The following is an 18,133-nucleotide window of genomic DNA, read 5'->3' as shown; positions in this document are numbered from 1 at the left end:
AACGCGGACGGAGCTTGACTGACAAGAAGTTGGCGTTTGACGGTGATGCCCGGCTGTTTTCTGAGTCTGAATAAATGCAGGCATGCCCAGGTGCTGTAAGGGACGGTCTATGACATCAGCGCCACCCTCGATCCACCATCTTTCTTTTACCACCTGCACTGATCGTGCTCCTCGTGCCGCGGTAGATTTAATCATTTCCCCCCATGCACATTCGCAGATAATCGATCCGATCTCTAACCATCGGCGATGTGCGCAGCTCGGGATGGGGACCTAGGTGCACAGGGTGCGTTTAGCTGGCTGGTCGCATCCCTCCGCAGCGCTTCCCACTGCGTGCTCGGAATGCTAATCCCCAGATAAGTAGATTATGCAATGTTCTGATGACACCAGATCTCTGCGATTTAATTGACTTAGTGTTTTGGAACATGTTTAAAACGGCATCTACATCTTATTCACATAATGGATTCGATGGTAGGTCTATTTGTACAGCGCTCCTGAGAGCTGCGACACTAAAGAGCTTGTTCTGCTCGTCAGCAACTTCCGAGAGAGCCGCGGCTGGTGAATTATTGAGAATCCAGTTTACAATGGCATTAGTCTGATGTCTCTGCCGCCAGGCCCATTGTTACACATCACGCCCTCGTTAACGTGTCTGTGTCTGCAGGTTCCTTGTGTGCGCCCCATAGCACTTGGCTGCGGACTCTCATTCTGGGCTCAGAAATTATTTGGTTTTTAGAAAAGAAAGGAGAATTTGTGGCCCCAGCCCTTTAAATAACATTGACAGCCGACCAATATGTACTCAAATTACTTTTGACATCTAAATTACAGCAATTGCCAGACGTTACCCTGTGACGCGAGTGTAGCGTCTTACACACTATTTCCAAACGCAGCGCAATCACTACGTGTGAATAGAGGGCAGCTAATTGCATCAGAATTCATAGGAGAAATGTCGGCCCCCCTCAATGATGACTCAGATCTTCCCTTTCGGCATGCCCAGGACACATTAATCAATTACCCAGCCCAGGACACATTAATCAATTACCCAGCAATGGCGCAATGCATTGTTGCCTGCCACATTTAAAATGCATGCTGTCATCCCATTGGGCATGCAGCACACCTGAAAGGACGACGCAGGGAACAACCCGCGGGTACACACTGAGAGATGTGTCCGACATATTGTTCCAATTTGCATCAGAACGATGTATTGTCCGATTTATCACCCAGTGTCTTCCAGGCCTAATTTGTCCTGTTGCCATGTACTGTATGGTCCGAATCTTTGGCTGTAGTTTAACCCTTTGAGCGCCAAGTGAAGTTGTCAAAATATGTGTGAAAATTGCCACGCAAACATTTTATTGACCTGTAATGTTGCCAATTATACAGGGAATAGAATATTTTTTTTAAGACACATTTTTTTACTTTTAATTTAAATAACAAATAGGAGCAACGCTGGCATTTTTTGCGGATCTCACGGCGATGCTGGCACTCAAAGGGTTAAGAAGCGGTCTGTGCTAATTATTTTCACAAAAAATTGAGATTTAGAAATAGTAAATTGCAGTGTAAAATAAAGCTTCTTAACTTCTGTGGGCTGCATGCAAACTCAGCCAGTATTTATCCTGCACAGAAACAATATAATTATATTTTCTCCCATTGCATTGTTAGCATCAAAGGGAGCGTTTATAACCAAATGATTATTGGGTTCCACGTACACTGTATATCAGCTGTTGCTGGGATCGTTCCGGTCTGTCAAAATGGGTTTGCTTGTTAGCATCGATTGGCAAATCTTATCGTACAGTATGTACCAGTCATAATACTATAAATGCTAAGCAGATAGGACGGCAGATGAGACACACTCCGTAGACTTATACGGCCCACTTGCAACCTCCGGATCAGGGCCTCCCTCCTCCCCGCTTATCCAAGCGCCGGCCCCCGTTACGTTCCTGCGACTATAAACTCTTAAAAGACCAAATTTCTATTTATCCGGTATCTGTCTGCTTTCTCTATTTTCTTTTTATCCCTTCCCTTTTTACAGCGCACAATGATTTACCCGGCATTTTCTGTGCTAAAATGTGTGTCCTGAGGGAGAATTACTATTATTGAAGGATTTTCGGCTCTCGGAGAATTTGTGAGATCTTTACTCTGTGTAAAACCCTCTCCCAGCGCCTCGCTTGTTAAGCCAGTCAGGCATTTCACTGTAGGTTATAAAGCAAGCGAACGTGCACAAGGGGGCTATAAGCATATTTTAGTGTTACGGAATATCATTTATACAGTTTTTATATAGTCAATATTACCCCCAGAGAACCGGATTACGCTTTAAACTAAATCTACAGTTTTGCTCACCTTTGTATAATACTCTCTTTAATGGAAAGAAACTCACGTAAATGAATATTTGATTAGAGCAAGGACCCGGTAAATGAATGCATTTATTGCGCACAGACTGATCCGAACCCTCCACGCGCAGAACAGTGAAATGCTATAAAGCTGTATATCGTTTGCATTCAACTGTTTTACAGGAGCTAAGTGGTCTCCTGTGCTGGGAGTCTGACGTTTGCCAGCACGCATTAGTCAGAGGGGCACCTTAACGTTCCTGCTTATCCGCAAAAAAAATGACTTTGGAAGAAGAATTGTAATCTCTGCCGCTGACGTGGAAACAGTTATACGGAGAGCGGTCTTCTTTGTCATCACCGGCAGCAATACAGATGCCGGATCGTGGATTTATATAACTAAAGAGGAACTAACCATAACATTATTGCTCATAAGATGTTCATTTCCACCATCGCTGCTGTATTATTCAGACTTTTCATGCTTGTGTATTCCAGGCCGAGTCGCCTGTAAAGTTTGATGCTTTCCGTTCAGGCGATATCATGTATTATGGTTACTGTATAGCGTACGTGGATTGTGATTTTGGCGTAGCGAACAGGATTTTAAAGTAAATCACATTGGTTGATACTCTTGGTGGATTCACACACTTCTCACTGGTGTTACAGCCCAGCAGTGAGGGGTTGCCCTGATAATACCATCCAACCCGTGCCATATATTATATTAACCATTGCTGTTTTTGAAATAATCTCAAAATTTGATAAAATAGCATCTAAATAAGTAACAAATATTTATGCAGCAATACTTACATAGTATCTTACACAGGGACCAATTCAGCATGGATTACCAATGAGAGAATTGCAAATGGAGTGGTTATCGAATGACTGTGAATTAGTTTGGTTCTCATTGCACGTGAGCGGGGAGAAAGAGCGACAGAAATTTTAAATGGATTGTAAACGCATTCCACTCTGTGTGGGGGCGTAAAACAGAAATTTTCTGGGTATGGCACAAACACGAATGCGTGCCCCCATTCAGCCTGTCTCAGTCGCAGATTAGGTCCTCTGTTTCCATCCTTCCAGCTGAAGGTTAATGCTGTAGGTCCCCGATGTGTTTTCCCAGACTACGGAAAATGTTTCCTGTACAGTTTTTCTAGTGTCATCTGGGTGTTTTTTGCAGCTCAGAATTACAAGTCTTCCAGAAAGAAATCAATAGTTTGCCATGCAGAATATTCCTCCCGGACCCCTCATATTGCAGAGGCGGTAACAAGGGTGCAGGCCTGTTTTTGCACAAGCAGAGGTTTATCCAGCGATGGAAATGGTGCTGGTGGTTTGTATTTAGCACAGCGTATTGTTACACACCAGTAGGCATTCAGCCATTGATTATTTAATTTTATCATTCAAGTGCATTAAATCAGAAAGAGAAGTGATTGCCTCTAAGCAAATTCACTTTGACGTGTTTAAATAGCCAGCGCTCACTTTTGCTAAATAAACACTAATTACATATGAAATGTAAAGGACAAATTGAAAGCGCAGACTGAGTTTCTCCCCAGAAGATGAGGGGCTGTGACAGACGCTGGGCCGATAGGATTATTACTTTCACTTGTGTCTGGTTTGTGCAGATTTAGAGATTTCTTACATACTGTACAACCATCTATCTAATTCTATACGTTTTGAAACCACCATTTAAAGCCACAATAATTGCAGCAATGCAATTATATAATTTACATATACTGTCGCTCAGCAAAACAGCAAATACATGTATTATAATTGCGTGTGGGGTAAATACTGTCTGCTTTTGTGTGTAGCCCACACATGCTGGACAGTTTTTTTCTTACACTACAATGTAGATTTGGAAAAAAGCGAGAACCTGATTTTTTTTTTTATAGAATGTGTTTAAATTAACGAGAGACCGGTTCACTTGTTCCAAGTAGCGCAATTAAACCATAAATTCTGTTACCCCAACCCATAGAATTGTGTCTATTCCAGGTGCTATTTATGTGTCCGATAGCTTAATCCTGTATCCACTCGCCGCTCCGCCTGGGTCCGACCCAACCGCCATGTTATAGCATCTCGTCTTGTACCTGCTGGGCCCCACAATGAGAACGCAGAGAGCTTGAATTAATCAGCAGACATTAGTGCGCGGCGTTGCAATCAGGAGATGTTTCTAAATGGAAATCTTAAATAATGAAGTATTTTCAACTTTTTTACATCTTCACTTCATAAATAATAGACAAATGTCAGAGCTGAGGGTGCGTTTTCTTCTTAAAACAAAATCTGTTTACTGATAAATAAAAGATGATAAAGATTATTGTTGGTGTATTATTTAGGGATTTATTTTGAGTATAATGGAGATTGGGATGAGGAAGGTTGTTACAGTATCAGCAACATTTCAGTCAAAGGGGTTATTCAGACCTGAAAAATCAGAGCCCTGCGATCAGGTGTACGTCACCTGCCAGAGTTAAATCCCACTCCGTGTAAAATAATCGCAGACTCAGATGAGCTGGAAAACCATGCACAATTACTCGCCATGTAATGATTCCCCAGTGTGAGCCGCGTGTGCAGCCCAGGATTTACGCAGAGGCTGCAATAGAATCAGGCTGGTCGGGTGCCGGAGCTGACATCACATGACTTCCCCTCACACACCTGGCTACGCCTGCGTATTCCCTGACACTCCCAGATAACAGCCGCTCACCATGTAATGATTCCCCAGTGTGTGCAGTCTGTGCGTAGCCCAGGACTTACTCAGCGGCTGTGATAGAATCAGGCTGATCAGGGGCGGAGCTGACATCACATGACTTCCCCTCACACACCTGGCCACGCCTGCGTATTCTCTGACACTCCCAGATAACAGCCGCTCACCATGTAATGATTCCCCAGTGTGTGCAGTCTGTGCGTAGCCCAGGACTTACTCAGCGGCTGTGATAGAATCAGGATGATCGGGGCGGAGCTGATGTCACATGACTTCCCCTCACACACCTGGCCACGCCTGCGTATCCCCTGACACTCCCAGATAACAGCCGCTCACCATGTAATGATTCCCCAGTGTGCGCAGTGTGTGCGTAGCCCAGGACTTACTCAGTGGCTGTGATAGAATCAGGCTGATCGGGGGCGGAGCTGACGTCACATGATTTCCCCTCACACACCTGCGTATTCCCTGACACTCCCAGATAACGGCCCGGTTACAACACCCAAATGCCGGCTTCCTGTCAATCACCTTACGTACGGCCAGCGATTACCTGGATTTCGTTCACAGAAAGACCCTGCACCTGCGCAGACAATCGATAATCAAACGGCCTTCCAATTCCAGCCCCCAATGAGATCTGAATACTGAAACCCCCATAGTCCGACATTGTCTAGGTTAACCCCAAAAGTTCGACAGGCACAATGAGGACAAACAAAAGGTTGACACAGAAATGTTTGTCACATTAAATGGTCGTCATGGGTATTTCCATTATTTTTGGTGTCAATCGACGATGGAAAATGGTTGACATAAAAATGGTCAACATGTGTTAATCACTTTTTTTGGCTCCACTGTTGACACCTGATCATGTGGAGCCCATTTAGTGTATTACGTCCCCTCGCATGGGGCCGATTATCTGTATTCCTTTGCTTTTACCCTACATGCTAACCACCTGATGGGTATTACCGCACTGACTCTGATAATAACAACCAGCACCTTGCCTTCCTGTGTACCAGTCACCCCCGTAATGGAGGCAGACATTGTTGGTGGGCCAAACCAATATACGTGAGAATGTCTCCTCTCTATGCATTAGGAACTTGAGGCATGAGGCACGATATGAGTCCAGCCCCTAATAGGTTAGATTAGGAAAATGAAGATGTCTCTTTTACCCCTTTCAGACAGAAAAGTCTGAAAATCCCGGCAAATACACGGCATTTCAAATGCCGTGTCAATTTGCCGGGAGCAGCCTGACCCCCCTTCACACAGAAGAACAAATTACCGGGTTGAAAATTTCTACCCGGTAATTTGCTGAATAACACGGGTATTTCTTCTGTGTGAAAGGGTCAACACGGGTCATAAATCCCGTGTCCTCGACCCTGGTCAATTCCCGGGTCGGAGACACGGGATTTACGACACGGGTGTGCCCTTTCACACAGAAAAAGGACCCGTGTATTTAATGAAATTCCCGGGTGGAACTGCTTCACCCGGGTATTTCATTTTCTGTGTGAAAGGCAGTGCCGAATTTCCCATTAGGCACGTGAGGCACGTGCCTAGGGGCGGCACATGTTTGGGGGCGGCACTTGGATGCCTGTGATAGTACTGTCAGCCTGAAATGTACCAGTAACTGCAAAATGTTTCCACTGCACTGCACCAGGTTCCATCTTGAATAGAGTGTAAATGGATAGGACATGCATATACTGCCCCTGTAAGTTGTCCTACTTAGTTAATATGTATACATAATAAAAATAAGAAATATGTTACAGTTGGTGGCTTTTTTATTATTCTATTAAATTGCCAATCATCAAATGAGGACTTGTAACTAATCAATACAAATAATACAATTAGGCAGGGGGCAGCCATTATTCTTGTGCCTATGGGCGCCCTCACCCCTCAATCCGCCCCTGGTGAAAGGGTTATAATTCTCATCTATATTCGGCTTCTCGGTATTCATGTCATACCACCCAACATTTGGGCGTTTGGATCGGATATGGGCGAGGCTGCACCATAGTGGGTGTGGTCACACAGTGGGAGTGGTCACATACATGGAGAATTCTTCCCCAGATTCCCCCATAATGTGGTTAGGAGGTATATAGGTATATAGGAACATGGGAGTATTTTGGTAGATTATCATTGATTTGAATTACGCAGCACCTAGAAATTTCTTTGACTATACGAAACGTCTGGAGAAGGAACGCGATGAGAACGTAACCCTTCGGGCGCCAGAAGAGCGCATACACATACTACAAGATCGCACCGGAATGCAAGTAGCATTTTATTGCAGATCACAAAAGAACATTTGGCAGCTCGGTGGAAGCATATTTATCATTAATTAGATTTATTTTGCACAGCATGATAAAGTCCCGGCCGTCAGATTGTGCAATTAGCCTGGCGTAGTCTGGAATGCATAATGCAACATATTTTACTTAAGCATTCATTTTCATCAAGTTTGCTGTGGGATACAATTAGCAAAAATTGCACCACTAACGACCAGGAAATTTAAATTTTATTTAGGAGATATTATGGTAAAACTCTTTTTTTTTTTCCCACCAAAGCTAATACAAGAGGGGGTTCCGTCAGGGGTAGAATTGGTTCTCCCAACAAAAACCTAGGAAAGTGTCAGGGGGTGACATGTGATGTACCTTGGAAGAGGAGGAGCCATTGAGGGGATCTGATTGGTTAATTTGGAGGCAGGAGCTTGGTCATTTAGGCCCTTCAGTTTTACCATGGCCAAGCAGGGCATGCTGGGATGTGTAGTTCAAAAACAGCTGGAGTGTCAAGGTTAGCCATCACTGAGCTAGGGGGAGGCCACTTCGTAAGTGAGGGGTGATGTCCAGCAGCTGCGTAGGGTCAGGTGACAGTCATACATCTGATTGGCTGGATTATAATCCTTTATATAGTGCCACAAGAGATATGTAGCGCCCAATTTCCCAGTATGCTTGGTAAATGTGTCATTTTTATAAACCTACCCCAGAAAGTTATCACAATATTTTGATCAGTAATTGTATCGGACCAGGAATGTGAAAGTGGAGGCAGTTATTGTGATATAGATAACTATCAACAGCGCCCCTACAGGCTGACAGGTGGTAGTGCAGGCATCTGAGCATGTAATGGAAACAAGTACAGAATCAACTAATATGTTTACATAGACTATAGTGTGTGTGTGTGTGTGTGTGTGTGTGTGTGTGTATGTATGTACAGTGTGTATATATATATATATATATATATATATATATATATATATATATACACTACTAACTGCAGACAAATGCTATGTCTGGGTGAATATAGGTATGCCTATTGACAACCATATTGCCTCAATGCTGCCATCAGTTGCATCTCAGTCCCAATGATTGATTGATTGTTTATTCACATGGAATAAATTTGACTTTACTCTTGAAGGAGTGCTGCCTAGATAAGTCCAATGGATATTGTGTTTCTCTATCTACCTTTTGAGGATCTTGCACCCACCATAAAATTCTACTAATGAGTGCTAGCCCTACAAGTGTGTATATATATATATATATATATATATACCATGTGATACACATGGTATATGCTACAGCTGCTACATAATTAGTGGGATGAATAGAGTCATGTGACAAGCGCTCAGTGGTTTCGGCGTTCTGTACGAGTCACCGTTAGGAAGCCACGTTGCGCCCCATCTCCCTCTCTGGATCCCTATTGCTGTTCTTCCGGTTCCCAGGCCCCCGGGCGTTCCCTGTCATCTTCCTGGTCTGTATTCTTGTTTATGTCCAGAATACATGTTAGATCATCTTCCCTTGGATTCCCCAAATGCGAGCGCTCAGCTTTTCAGCTCCTAATTAGCCGCTTCCTGCCCCTAATGAAGGGAGCGCGCCGGCTCTGGATTAGAATTCAGCCACTGTGCGCTTTTGTTTATGCTTCCAGATGTTTTCGCTTTTATCTACGAGTCCCTTTGACAGCCGGCGCTAAATGATAAATCACTCGTGTTACGGCTGAAATGCATTTTGAAATTGAAATGTGGCAAAGTTTTGAAATCGCTCCAAGGATCAGCGCCACTTAGCGGGTCAATACCGGATCCCTGCCGCGGTGACGTTCTCTATTGGCATATGTAAAGCAGGGACAGAATTGATGTCCACATTACTGCGCGGGATGATTATCATTTTCACTGCGGTTTGACAGGGGTTAACCTTGCCTGTGCAGGGGGGAAAGCGGCAGACCGCGCTGCCCTCATGCACACGGTTAATTCGGAGTTCTACGTCACAGGCATTTATCACCCGCTGTCTGCACTTGCATAGAGCATTGCAGATAAAGTCATCTCTGCAGCTATATATAGGCCTGGCGGACATTAATGTGATTACTTCAGTAGCTTCCAGTCGGTCGTGTCAGTAAAAGTCCCTCTATTTTGTCCGATTGCAGCTCTCTGCTAGGTCAGTAAGGAGTCTAGGTCTCAATCACATAAATGCAGGGATATGTCGGCGTTGCTGCGATGGCTGCGTCGGCCATTTACAATAACCTGGTAAATGATGACATCAGGAATTTGGATGCAAAATTAATTTGTGTCACTTTGTGCAGCTGCTACAAGTCTGCAGTTATACATCAGAGTATCAGTCGGCTGTAAAGGCAACATGTTCGCTACTGAGGAATAAGTGGCGTACGGCCTACTACTGCAACTACTGCATAGAACGTGGCAGGGGGCAAGGGTAGAATGGATTTGGGGCAATCGCTGCAGGGGGGCTCTGTGCCACTAGCATTCCAAACATGAAAAAAAACTTGTGTTGACCGATTATCTATTTCCATGCTGAGCAATATGCCGATACTTGTGGAGGAGTTAGTAGGTTATAATATATAAATCCTCCTGACCTCAGCTGCACTACCCCTAGTGACCACTAGAGGCTACTAGACACTACTTTACTCCTTAACAGAAAGTGAAATCAAAATGATATCTTTCAAACTTGCTGGATATCGACAGAGGGAGCTGTATAGACAGAGATTGGAGGTAGGAGCAGATAGGGACTGATCCCTACTGATCCCCCTCCGCCTTTGTGATGTTCATTGTTATAAATAAATGTTACATTTACCGTTATTTCGCAGTGAGAATCCGATTCTCTGGTCCTCGATCTTCCTGTTATTTGTGGGCTCAGAGGCATAAATCCAATTTGATTCCTGCGCTTATACCTCATAAATCTCTTTTTGTTTTCGTTGATTGATCTGCAGCTGTCACAATGACATTTTATTTCAGGGTTATAGACCGCAGAGAACTGATGGGCCCGGTGTTCTGCAACCGGCCCTCAAGGACTATATTGTGCGGTTGTGTTACAGGCAGTTGTGTAGTGTTGTTCCCAGTCACATCCTGCGGATAATGTTACATTAGTTGTGTGGGCAAATGTGATTTCTGTCTGCACCGGTGCCACAGAGGGTCGGTCACTAGCCCCGGAGCCCCAGAGGGTCGGTCACTAGCCCCGGAGCCCCAGAGGGACGGTCACTAGACCCGGTGCCACGGAGGGTCAGTCACTAGACTCGGAGCCGCAGAGGGTCGATCCCTAGACCTGGAGCCACAGAGGGTATGTCCCTAGACCTGGAGCCACAGAGGGTATGTCACTAGACCCGGTGCCACAGAGGCTCGGTCACTAGACCCGGTGCCACAGAGGCTCGGTCACTAGACCCGGAGCCCCAGAGGGTCGGTCACTAGACCCGGAGCCCCAGAGGCTCGGTCACTAGACCCGGTGCCACAGAGGCTCGGTCACTAGACCCGGAGCCACAGAGGGTCGGTCACTAGACCCGGTGCAACAGAGGCTTGGTCACTAGACCCGGAGCCCCAGAGGGTCGGTCACTAGACCCGGAGCCACAGAGGGTATGTCACTAGACCCGGTGCCACAGAGGCTCGGTCACTAGACCCGGTGCCACAGAGGCTCGGTCACTAGACCCGGAGCCCCAGAGGCTCGGTCACTAGACTCGGTGCCACAGAGGGTCGATCACTAGACTCGGTGCCACAGAGGCTCGGTCACTAGACCCGGTGCCACAGAGGCTCGGTCACTAGACCCGGAGCCCCAGAGGGTCGGTCACTAGACTCGGTGCCACAGAGGGTCGATCACTAGACCCGGTGCCACAGAGGCTCGGTCACTAGACCCGGAGCCCCAGAGGGTCGGTCACTAGACTCGGTGCCACAGAGGGTCGGTCACTAGATCCGGTGCCACAGAGGGTCGGTCACTAGACCTGGAGCCACAGAGGGTCGGTCACCAACCACCGTTAAACAAGGTCCGGAATTTGCAAATGCAGAAATGGTAATATAGGGCCTAATTCTGGTTTACTCGCTAATTAGCATCAATTCGCTGCTTAGGGAGCCATGTAATGCCGCCCACCAGGCGATCAAATATCCCCGCCGCAATGCGCAACCATCCATTCACAAGGGTGCGTACGAGGTGCAATCATTCCATGGGCGCCAACCAACGAATGATTGTGCAACCCGTTTTCAAATATAAGTCAGCCTAGACTGAGTTATATATACCAGCGTTGGGGATGCAGACGGGGCGGGCATCAGCCTGCCTCCGTTCGCGTTGGGGATGCCCAGCGTTTTCTGGACGCACCCACCGTTTTTGTGGGCTCACCCGCCGTTTTTCTGGGCGCACCCACCGTTTTTGTGGGGGCACCCGCCGTTTTGTGGGAATGCCCAGAAACTGCTGGGCATCCCCATGAGCCTGTCCCCTGCCCGCCCCGAGGCATGCGTTTTGGCTCTGCGACTATGCAGGTTGTTGCGCATGTGCAGTCCCAAAACCATCAGCACGGGGCCGAACTCGCAATACTGTGAGTCCACCAGAATCACCCCCATAATGTGTAAGCTTTAAAGCAACACAAAAGGCCTCTGGAACGTGTGGCTCAGCAGTGACCTGTACCATATGCAGGTTACCCCGCCAACCTCGCCCAAATACCGTACTGTTAGACAATGGGCGCCACATATACAGCAGTCACCTGTTCTTCCACTTCCAGAGCAATGACAAATGCCAGTGAGGGTTAGGAAAATGCTTGACCACCCTTCTCATAATATCGCCCCCGGTAACACCAGGACAAAGCCGCGGTGACTGCGTTATGTATCGCTTGCTCTTCCTCCTTGCACTCAGCGATTCAGCAGTATCACACCGGGCTCCACAACACTAATTACTTGGAGGTCACAGAAAAATGGGGCAGATGTATTAAGCCTTAACAAGAGATAAATGTAAGGGTGATAAGGAGAGATAAATGCCCAGCCAATCACCTCCTTACTGCCATGTTACAGGCTGTGTTTGAAAAAAGTCAGTAAGGAGCTGATTGGCTGGACGTTTATCTCTCCTTATCACCCTTGCATTTATCTCTTGTTAAGGCTTAATACATCTGCCACAATGTGTGAATTAATGGGGAGAATCCACAGTAAAACATATTCTGTTTAATATAAATAGTTTTTTTCAGAATATTTTATTGAAAAACTTAATCATCCATCTAATTTCTCTAACTTCCCGTAGCTCAGCCACCACCGTGACTAGTTCTAGGCATACATGGAAATGTAATCCGTCTAAACTGAGCTGATGGTTACATGTATGAATGATAGATTACGTGATGCGGAATTCATAGTTGTACGCAGGTGGTTAGCACGCAATATCGGCAGATTGCACACATGCTGCGCCCACAGTGTGCGAAGGTGCTCCTGCAATTCACGGGCAATGGAGATTACATTTCAAAGCGATTGACAGGAAGTGACCATTTGTGGGAGTCTACTAGGAGTGGTTGGCATAATGTAGGAGTTTTGGTTTCGTAGCCTATAAAATCCCCATTTGCGCAAAACTTGAATTTGGCTCCAACCTCTGCGCCACTTTTCCAAAGTCCCAAAAAATAAGGGTTCCAGGTCTCAACTTAACTGGAAACTACAGGACAAACCTTTAGCAGAGGCGCAAGTACGGTACGGTAACAACTGAAACCCAATCTATGGATTTTATTTCACTGCTTTCTGTATTATTAATGTTTTGATGATGTGTCGGTGGCTTCTTGTTCTTGGCGATAGCTGAGTGTATACCCTGCGTCTCTTCCCAATGTTAATGTAAACTGTGTATCAATCATGGCTAGTTTTCCTTAGGATACCGGCGTCCTGCGCACAGAGAGTGAGTCCAGCTCACAGCGTTACGGGCAAAGTGCTACATTGCAGAAATGAAAGGAATTAATCATTGTGCGCATGACGTCTCTGCAGTGTTCTTAGTAGTTGTGGAGCGCTGGGTACATCTAGGATCAATACAGGCACAAAATGGACATTGAAACGAGCGTCACAATGAATATTGATTTATGTTTCTGCTTCACTGGCAAATTGCACAAATGTGTTTTTATTTATTTTTTGTGCTTTTTTTTGTTGTTCCAGAAAACAGGACGTACATAAAACCTCCGATTATGTACTGAAGATGAGGTCGGAGATGGCGCTGTTCGCAGGAATGGACGCTCCCAGCCTTTGCTGCCTTCGGTATGAAAAGACAGACCGCGACTTGAAGCATGAAATGTGGAGGACTTTTTTTTCCGAGCTGTTTCCGCAGTTGCTGCATCAACAACTGCCCCGTCATACTGATAATATGGAGAGATATCCTGCAAGACGTTCCTATAAGGCCACCCCACAGTGACACCTAGATCATAGATCCCAAAATAGAAGAGAATTTGACATTTTAAGCACATCTGCTCCAACCACAATCTCTCTGGGCCACAATGGATTTTATTTGGGGTTGTTAACCAGGAATAATATTCATTATCCAACGAAGTCACAAAACTTTGTTCCATACTCAACCAAGTTCTTACCAGCTCCCCTAGTGGCTGAATTTGGAATTGTTTCTCACAGATCCCACCCGTCACTGAACAGTATAATTGTGTTTATAAATTTAGCTTTGTTTACTGAAGCGAATATTCAGTATATATATATTACATTTTGGAAAGAAATGTGTGTACATTTTTTTAAGAAAAAATACAATGCTGTACAAATTATTCTTTCATTAGATGACCAATGGAGATCAGGACGGATCCCCAATCACGGGGGGAGAATGAGTTTTAAGGCCTGTCAGTGCTCGACGTTTGGTCTTTTAAAGGAAATGAGCATACGGTAGAGTGTTAGGTAACGGAAACTTTTAAGTATGGTTTCTCTGTTGTACTATATTAAGTTAAAGTATAACTTTGTTAAATTGTTCTTGCTAAGATACAGTATTAAAACTTTTTTTTGGTTGACTTTTGAAATCTTGCTCCTAATTTACTGACACATGTCAGGAATAATAGATCAGTGCTTATCCAGTGTCGTATTGATGGGTTTGCAGTCAAACGGTGGTTAACGCGTTTCGCAATACAGAGCAGTAGTGCATGGCCTCGTACCGAATGGATAGAAATATACTGTGAAATGTCGTTATCTGTATCCACTCACATGAATAGTGTGACATCCTCAGAATGACCTCAGTATGTGGAATATGCAACAATATTTCTATAGACCTTGGAGTCATCACACATACAAGTAATTCATTCACAATAATTAATAATTAATACTTACACTCACTGTATCTGGAACTACTCTCTTCAGCACCTGGACAAGTACAGTATCCCAGTATACGGAATACGCACTGGCGCGTTTCGCCAAGGGCAACATTTTCTATGATACAAAAACTTGGTGAGACTGTGGAAAGATGCTATATATATATATATATATATATATATATATATATATATATATATATATATATATACATACACAGTTCATCCTTTACTATAATGTAATCAAACTCCGCAGCGTAACAGCTCACTTACCTCATGGCAATGGAGTCGATTCATTGGCTCGGACACCCCATCATTATTACATCTGTTTATATGGTGGCAAGAAGGGCCTGATTCTAAGTCTGGCGCAGTAGGGTAACTTCCTATTGCATAGCCAGTCCACCTCTCTGCGCTCTGTGTAAGTATGTACACTCCGGTGCGGATTCACAGGTGGCTGCTACTGCATGGCCAATCCACCTCTCTGCGCTCTATGTCAGTATGCACACTCTGGTGCGGATTCACAGGTGGCTGCTACTGCATGGCCAATCCACCTCTCTGCGCTCTATGTCAGTATGCACACTCTGGTGCGGATTCACAGGTGGCTGCTACTGCATGGCCAATCCACCTCTCTGCGCTCTATGTAAGTATGCACACTCCGGTGCGGATTCACAGGTGGCTGCTACTGCATGGCCAATCCACCTCTCTGCGCTCTATGTCAGTATGCACACTCTGGTGCGGATTCACAGGTGGCTGCTACTGCATGGCCAATCCACCTCTCTGCGCTCTATGTCAGTATGCACACTCCGGTGCGGATTCACAGGTGGCTGCTACTGCATGGCCAATCCACCTCTCTGCGCTCTATGTCAGTATGCACACTCCGGTGCACACACGTGGCTGCTACTGCATGGCCAATCCACCTCTCTGCGCTCTATGTAAGTATGCACACTCTGGTGCGGATTCACAGATGGCTGCTACTGCATGGCCAATCCACATCTCTGCGCTCTGTGTAAGTATGCACACTCTGGTGCGGATTCACAGGTGGCTGCTACTGCATGGCCAATCCACCTCTCTGCGCTCTGTGTAAGTATGCACACTCCGGTGCACACAGGTGGCTGCTACTGCATGGCTAATCCACCTCTCTGCGCTCTGTCAGTATGCACACTCCGGTGCGGATTCACAGGTGGCTGCTACTGCATGGCCAATCCACCTCACTGCGTTCTATGTCAGTATGCACACTCCGGTGCGGATTCACAGGTGGCTGCTACTGCATGGCCAATCCACCTCTCTGCGCTCTGTGTAAGTATGCACACTCTGGTGCACACAGGTGGCTGCTACTGCATGGCCAATCCACCTCTCTGCGCTCTATGTCAGTATGCACACTCCGGTGCGGATTCACAGGTGGCTGCTACTGCATGGCCAATCCACCTCTCTGCGCTCTATGTAAGTATGCACACTCCGGTGCACACATGTGGCTGCTACTGCATGGCCAATCCACCTCTCTACGCTCTATGTCAGTATGCACACTCCGGTGCACACAGGTGGCTGCTACTGCATGGCCAATCCACCTCTCTGCGCTCTATGTAAGTATGCACACTCCGGTGCACACATGTGGCTGCTACTGCATGGCCAATCCACCTCTCTGCGCTCTATGTAAGTATGCACACTCCGGTGCACACAGGTGGCTGCTACTGCATGGTCAATCCACCTCTCTACGCTCTATGTCAGTATGCACACTCCGGTGCTTACAGGTGGCTGCTACTGCATGGCCAATCCACCTCTCTACGCTCTATGTTAGTATGTACACTCCGGTGCACACAGGTGGCTGCTACTGCATGGCCAATCCACATCTCTGCGCTCTGTGTAAGTATGCACACTCCGGTGCGGATTCACAGGTGGCTGCTACTTCATGGCCAATCCACCTCTCTGCGCTCTATGTCAGTATGCACACTCCGGTGCACACAGGTGGCTGCTACTGCATGGCCAATCCACCTCTCTACGCTCTGTGTCAGTATGCACACTCCGGTGCGGATTCACAGGTGGCTGCTACTGCATGGCCAATCCACCTCTCTGCGCTCTGTGTCAGTATGCACACTCTGGTGCGGATTCACAGGTGGCTGCTACTGCATGGCCAATCCACCTCTCTGCGCTCTATGTCAGTATGCACACTCCGGTGCGGATTCACAGGTGGCTGCTACTGCATGGCCAATCCACCTCTCTGCGCTCTATGTCAGTATGCACACTCTGGTGCGGATTCACAGGTGGCTGCTACTGCATGGCCAATCCACCTCTCTGCGCTCTGTGTCAGTATGCACACTCCGGTGCGGAATCACAGGTGGCTGCTACTGCATGGCCAATCCACCTCTCTGCGCTCTATGTCAGTATGCACACTCCGGTGCGGATTCACAGGTGGCTGCTACTGCATGGCCAATCCACATCTCTGCGCTCTGTGTAAGTATGCACACTCTGGTACGGATTCACAGGTGGCTGCTACTGCATGGCCAATCCACATCTCTGCGCTCTATGTCAGTATGCACACTCCGGTGCGGATTCACAGGTGGCTGCTACTGCATGGCCGATCCACCTCTCTGCGCTCTATGTCAGTATGCACACTCCGGTGCGGATTTACAGGTGGCTGCTACTGCATGGCCAATCCACCCCTCTGCGCTCTGTGTAAGTATGCACACTCCGGTGCACACAGGTGGCTGCTACTGCATGGCCAATCCACCTCTCTGCGCTCTGTGTAAGTATGCACACTCCGGTGCGGATTCACAGGTGGCTGCTACTGCATGGCCAATCCACCTCTCTACGCTCTGTGTCAGTATGCACACTCTGGTGCGGATTCACAGGTGGCTGCTACTGCATGGCCAATCCACCTCTCTGCGCTCTGTGTAAGTATGCACACTCTGGTGCGGATTCACAGGTGGCTGCTACTGCATGGCCAATCCACCTCTCTGCGCTCTATGTAAGTATGCACACTCTGGTGCGGATTCACATGTGGCTGCTACTGCATGGCCAATCCACCTCTCTGCGCTCTGTCAGTATGCACACTCCGGTGCGGATTCACAGGTGGCTGCTACTGCATGGCCAATCCACCTCTCTGCGCTCTATCTCAGTATGCACACTCTGGTGCGGATTCACAGGTGGCTGCTACTGCATGGCCAATCCACATCTCTGCGCTCTGTGTAAGTATGCACACTCCGGTGCACACAGGTGGCTGCTACTGCATGGCCAATCCACATCTCTGCGCTCTGTGTAAGTATGCACACTCCGGTGCACACAGGTGGCTGCTACTGCATGGCCAATCCACATCTCTGCGCTCTGTGTAAGTATGCACACTCCGGTGCACACAGGTGGCTGCTACTGCATGGCCAATCCACCTCTCTGCGCTCTGTGTAAGTATGCACACTCCGGTGCGGATTCACAGGTGGCTGCTACTGCATGGCCAATCCACCTCTCTGCGCTCTGTATAAGTATGCACACTCTGGTGCGGATTCACAGGTGGCTGCTACTGCATGGCCAATCCACCTCTCTGCGCTCTGTGTCAGTATGCACACTCTGGTGCACACAAGTGGCTGCTACTGCATGGCCAATCCACATCTCTGCGCTCTGTGTAAGTATGCACACTCCGGTGCACACAGGTGGCTGC

The 18,133-nt window shown here is 47.0% G+C and overlaps 1 protein-coding gene across 4 annotated transcripts in view; it reads left to right on the top strand.

Moving 5' to 3' along the window:
- Positions 1-14,193, top strand: part of DACH2 (dachshund family transcription factor 2) — a 316,195-nt gene extending 302,002 nt beyond the window's left edge. For all 4 annotated transcript variants that reach the window (XM_083160364.1, XM_083160363.1, XM_083160362.1 and 1 more), the window contains one exon: positions 13,349-14,193. In XM_083160364.1, coding sequence (XP_083016490.1) covers positions 13,349-13,386 — 38 coding nt within the window. In that variant the 3' untranslated portion in view covers positions 13,387-14,193. The remainder of the gene's footprint in view (positions 1-13,348) is intronic.
- Positions 14,194-18,133: the final 3,940 nt, after the last annotated feature.

Source organism: Crinia signifera, chromosome 9 (genome assembly GCF_055691185.1).
Source record: "Crinia signifera chromosome 9, ASM5569118v1, whole genome shotgun sequence".
NCBI lineage: Eukaryota > Metazoa > Chordata > Amphibia > Anura > Myobatrachidae > Crinia > Crinia signifera.
The sequence above is the reverse complement of the archived record's forward strand: the minus strand, read 5'-3'. Positions and strand labels throughout refer to the sequence as shown.